Here is a 5,569-nt window from a genome sequence, read left to right as displayed (position 1 = left end):
ATATCATTTGAATCCATATCATAAGGTGTGACGAAATTTTTAAATTGGTTGTCACCTACCACAACCCTCATCCTTTATCAGGACTTGGGACCGGCTAAGTGCAAACTACTTAGGCAGAGTTATATGAAAAATTATAAAAGTGTAAAAATCAATTCTTAACTTGATTTCGATTTAGCAAGGATTTAGTACAATCCCAATATGATTCCAATTCAATTCTTAATGAAAAATCAAAATTTAACTAAAATGATAAAATAAGTTTAATTTAATATGGTTTGTTCAAATCAAGACCTCTAAGTAACCAAAATAATAATAATAATACATGCCAGCATTAGTTTTAAAGCTGCTAGTAAGAAAAATCTCTCATCACTCCAAGTTTCCAAGTAGCATTAGTAAGATCTAAATAGGGGAAAGAAAATAAAAACTAACAGAAGAAAAGGGGGAGAGGGTTGACAAAATTTACAAAAGTAATCATAAACAGATTGAAAATTTACTTCACCTCCCAAAACATCTCATCACTGATGATACAAGGGAAGAGGAGAGGAATTTCATTCCAGCAGACCCACCAGGGAAGTAGGAAATGCAATAATATACAAGTGCAAGAACCTACAAATACAATGATATTAATTTCATCAGATAAGACTATTTTTATCCATTCTTTTCTTTGGATAAAGGCTAACTCTACTATCATTACATATGAAATTAAAATACAACAGTAACAGTGAAAATTTTTTGCTATATGATGCAAAAACATAGACAACTAGTTGCATGCCTACTTTTAGATCAATTGTGGGAAGTTGATGGATCGCTAAAGGATTGCAGAAACTGTAATGGAACAACATCTCAAGCCAGAACAAAAGAGATAAAAACCAAAGGAAAACAAAACTAGAAGAGAGAGAAGCAACTAAAATCTGCTCAAGGGAATCATGAAATCTAGTACCTGTATTACGGAGAAAAGCACAGAAAGAATATAGCTGTGAAGCACCATTGAGACATATATAGTACCCACCATACTGCCTATGAATCCCAATGTAAAAGGAAGTCTCTGGATAAATATCAACGAGAAGTCAAAAACAAAATCAAGCATTAGATATGAATTGCCATTTAAGTTGATCAGCTAAGAGAAAAGTGTAACCAACTTCTCATAGATACCTCTTTGGATGTCATGTGAACAAATTGATTCTTGGGACCCTTGAGTGCCAGAAATGATGAAATGATGAAGACACATCCGAGTGTAAAACATATTGCAAATTTCTGGGGCATCAGTACTATGACAGGCAGGAACATCGCAAATGCAATGAAAACAAAGAACACTCCAGTTGCAAGAAATAAACCAAAATACATGAGAGCTTTTCCTGAAGGAATGTTGCTGGTGGCAGACTGGAAATTGCCAGGTATATCTCTCACTCCTTTAGACACCCTGAACAAACAATGGAAAGGAACATGCAAAAAGAGCATTAATACGTTGTGGGCTCACTAACCTTACTTGAGAAATACTTTTTTTTGCCATTGTTTAAATTAAATATAAACAAAACAAGATGAATTTTTTAAACATTTTAAAACCAGCAATGATTAGTCCACACTATCAATAATACACAAGCACAACTGTCTTTATAATTTGGGATGCAAGATCAAGAAGGCAGAAAACAAAAGTTAACATGATATAGCTTATCTGTTCCCTCAACGACAGGAATGCTAAGATGTGCTTAGTGAGCTGAATTACAAATTCAAGAACCATCAAAATATCAAAGTTCATCTATTGAGCATATTACAGAATTCACGTACCCAGCATAAGCAAAAGCATGCTTTGTTACCATGCCAACAGAGATACAATCAAGAGAGTAAAGACATCATGCCTAGTTCTTGAGGTCAAACTTGCATTAAACATTTTCTGGACCAACAATAAATCAATAACAAAGCATCCACCAAATTCAATTTATTCAGCTCTCTACTTAAGTACTAGATTGTTGGAACTGAGTATTGCTTCCTTATAAACATAAAGCATCAGCACATGCTCACAAATAATCAATTGAAACTTAAAAAATAAATAAATAAATAAATAAAAGAAGAAGAAGATTTTCAATCAGTAATCCTAGTACAAGGAAATGACTCAATGCACACCATAAAGGGATGACTATAAAGTACTATTTGGATAATATATGATACACAAAGAGCTATTGAAAGCAGCAACACAATGAAAATGAAGATAGATCTCCAACAACATGAGTAACATCACTTGCAGATGGCTAGTGATTTGCGAGCAAACTTTGCTGAGTTGCCTTAGTTGACTTGTCTTGAAATGGTGTTTCATATGCACTTTTTTTATTTTAACCAATTGGACTTATTCTAGATAAAACCTAAGCAGTGAGCATCATAAGTTCAAAGAACCATAGGAGGAAAGCAACTTGACTATTTGCACAACTCAGGACCAACAGCATACCTTTTTGTCTTTTATCTCCAGATAGCTGCTATCAACTATACAAGAGTGCCACATGACTGAAGTTATCAAAATTTCCCCAGAAGACTCATTCTGGTAAAGATTTTTTGTAACCTACAGACTTTTTGCGTCTACCTCTTTACAACAATGCCTTGAGGTTGTTTCATATGTAAATGGAAGCTAACCCTATGATTGCTTGACCATTAATAGAACAAACTTATTATCCTAATTATATTGATCAGCAAGATGGATAAGGCCTACCTATTAATCCTCATGATATTACAATTTTTTATCACTTCTTTCAAGCACATCAAGCATTCCAATAAAGAAAAACAAATGAGTAGGGACAAGAGAATGATTATGCAAGGATGGTGTTTTATTCATCCAATCACAGCAACTTAACCATCTATTGGACCTCAGGGTGCAGCAGACTTTAGTTTTGAGTACTTTTTGCTTTTGATCTCCATCTTTGTCTCAAGAGAGTGACCGAGTACATGCCTCAGCTCTATCACCCACCATACCATAGAAGACAAATCATATCAATCAATCTTGAGACAAAATATCACTGAAGTGAGATTGAACGGGCAAAGGTGAATGAGTGGGTAGAGCAAGAGTCAGTAACAAGTGAGATGAGTTTACACAGATTAGAACCAACCATTGCTAAAAGGTTAAAACTAACCAATTAGGTAGTTAGCCCTTCACCATTATAAGCCCTTTGAATTTCTTGTTATCTTTTGATGTAGGACTCTTGACACAAAATCAAGCTAAAATAGCAATATTCTATTCATTTGAGATGCTATAAATTTGTTAATGTTGTAAATTAATCCAGTTAATATATAAATTTTGTAATTTTACTTGTTTGATCTTATGTCATAGTTACCATGCTCAGTAAGTTAGCTCACTCAAAATATATACTAACTATGGAAATGGCAGAGCCCCAAGATCAGCAAAACCTTTATATTTCTTTGTATTTTTTTTCTCCTCCGTTAACATGTGTTATGGTTCATGGTAAATGCCCAGAAGAAAATAAGAACGACCCAGGACAGGTCAGAGTTTATCATAGAAGAAAGAAGGGAATGGGGGAATCCATCATCATATTAACAGAAAGAACAACTAAGATTCAAGAAGCATGCAAGATTGAAAAAGAGAAAAAGGTATTATTTCGTTAGAGGAGATTATGGATAGAATGACACCTGAAGATTCTAAACGAAAAAGGGGATGTAGGAGCTTACAAATAGAACAGAGATTGAGGAGAGAAGCATGCATTTTGGGTTTCTTCTCAATTTTCTAGCAATTGTGCTTGGGGCAAGAACATTGGTCTTGCTCAGAAGGAAGCTCCTGGATTCGAAGTTGTAGTGTTAAATTCATTTATTTCCCTTTTTTTATTCTCTTGAGAGTTCATTGAGGATACTGGCTTATAAGTACAAATTTTCCTTGAGAAATCAATACAAATTCTCTTATTCCTTTCTCGTTCTATTCTTTACTATTCCTTTCACTATCAATATGTGCGCAGTCTTCACAAAATTACCCAGGAAAGAATTCCCTCAAGAATTTCATTTCCCTTCAATTATCTCCTTCATTAAAGGGAATCTTTTCTAAATTAAGCAAACCTAAATAATCGCTTTCAACTCCATTCAAGCTAAATGTGCATTGCCACAATCAAAATCCAAAAGTACCCATAATCTAGTGGCATCAAATACTCAAAAACCCAAAGTACAGCATAAAAGACCATTGTAAAACACAAATCAATTACCAAAAATTTCACCTACAGAACATCAAATGAAAGGAACGATAAAATCCAGCTATAAACAAGCAAATCCCATGAAACCCACTAAGCTATAAAGCCCAAAGAAGGGAGGCAAATCCAGAGAAATATACTTACACATTGAAGGTGCCCGTAACGGAGTCGTTTGCGGAACGGACAGCGGCTTCAAGATCGAACCCAATGCTTGATCCAGTGCTCTCATTAGTATCTCGCGAAGCGGCGTATGAGTTCCAATCTGCCAATAGAGATGATGCGGGTTTTTGCTGTTGATCTTCGCTACTACCACCCGAAAACCAACCCTGTGCCATTTTCTGCATACTCTTTTTTTTTTCTTGAATACCAACAGAGGAGCTGGAGATTTTGCCGAAAAGTCGAAGAAATGTTTGTTGCAAGAATATCGCCGAGCTCAAGCCAGAAAATTAAGAATGAAGAAACAAATGCAGCAAACGTTGTCGTCTCAAGGTCGGTAAAGTAACGAATTTGGTTTATTTCATTATTTTTTTTGTTCGAGTATCATTGTTTGCTAGTTTAAAAGAAGGATAAGTTACAATTTAGGTTGAGCCGTTTTCTATTTAAATTTAAAAAAAAAATTAAATTAATTTAGTCTAATTAGTTTAATTTTTCGATTTAGGTGATTTGATCCAGTTTGATATTTTATATAAATTTAATTTTTAATTTAATTTGATTTTTTTATCAGAAATTAAAATAACCAAACCAACCAATATCACAAAACTAACATAGTTTTACTACCTATATATACTACAACATATTCTTTATTTTCCTTCCCAATCCTAATTTTTTTTTCCTACATCTCATTCTTTCTGCTGCCCCACTACATCTTATTATTCTTCTTTTTTTTTTTTTTTTTTTTTCCTTCTTCACCTTTGCTATCTGGTTTCTTCTTCTTTCTCTAGTAACTAATTGGCAATCTAGACTCTAGAGGCAATAGCGATAAAAAAATGAGCTTGAGATTGCGAGTCTTTTGGTGAATCTGGTGTTGGAGCTTATGGATTGCTGTAGATAGTATGGCTCGCTCCTGCATGTCTCCGTTTGAAGTTGAGACTCTGAAACTCTAGACTGCTTTCTCACCATTATTGAGACTTGATATGGGTTCTTCTATTCCGTTTCTTCTTCGATTCAGCTGCACTCTCAGACAATGTGAGTTCTTCTTCCATCTCACCATCAATTGTTCTTCCCATTGCCCATTCTATATTTGTATCTTGGGTTTTTTTGGATTTTACTTCTGGGATTTTGCATATTTATGTATATTGGGTTTTTTTGGGTTCAGCTGAATTTAGGATTTTGTGGTTACCTGATTTATTATATTTACATTTTGGGTTTGGATGCATTTGCTTCTAGGATATTTTTTT

At 34.3% G+C, this 5,569-nt stretch overlaps 1 protein-coding gene across 1 annotated transcript; it reads right to left on the bottom strand.

Moving 5' to 3' along the window:
• Window positions 1–233: 233 nt before the first annotated feature.
• On the bottom strand, window positions 234–4,702 carry LOC110660865 (protein transport protein sft2). The gene is made up of 4 exons (XM_021819312.2): window positions 4,317–4,702; window positions 1,150–1,417; window positions 938–1,042; window positions 234–603 (listed from the first exon to the last, which is right to left on the bottom strand). The coding sequence occupies exons 1-4, from the start codon at window positions 4,514–4,516 to the stop codon at window positions 493–495; spliced, it is 684 nt and encodes a 227-aa protein (XP_021675004.2). The 5' UTR covers window positions 4,517–4,702; the 3' UTR covers window positions 234–492.
• Window positions 4,703–5,569: the final 867 nt, after the last annotated feature.

This window comes from Hevea brasiliensis, chromosome 2 (assembly GCF_030052815.1).
Source record: "Hevea brasiliensis isolate MT/VB/25A 57/8 chromosome 2, ASM3005281v1, whole genome shotgun sequence".
Classification (NCBI taxonomy): domain Eukaryota; kingdom Viridiplantae; phylum Streptophyta; class Magnoliopsida; order Malpighiales; family Euphorbiaceae; genus Hevea; species Hevea brasiliensis.
Note: the sequence above shows the minus strand (reverse complement) of the source record. Positions and strands in the feature narration are given on the sequence as shown.

Bases quoted from the DNA above. Each gene is read 5' to 3' on its own strand.
- LOC110660865 (XM_021819312.2), bottom strand. From the start codon at position 4,516: ATGCAGAAAATGGCACAGGGTTGGTTTTCGGGTGGTAGTAGCGAAGAT. The intron at 1,043-1,149 runs GTATCTATGAGA...ATATTTATCCAG, and splicing joins TTCACATGACATCCAAAGAG to AGACTTCCTTTTACATTGGG. The intron at 604-937 runs GTACTAGATTTC...TTGTATTTGTAG, and splicing joins TGCTTTTCTCCGTAATACAG to GTTCTTGCACTTGTATATTA.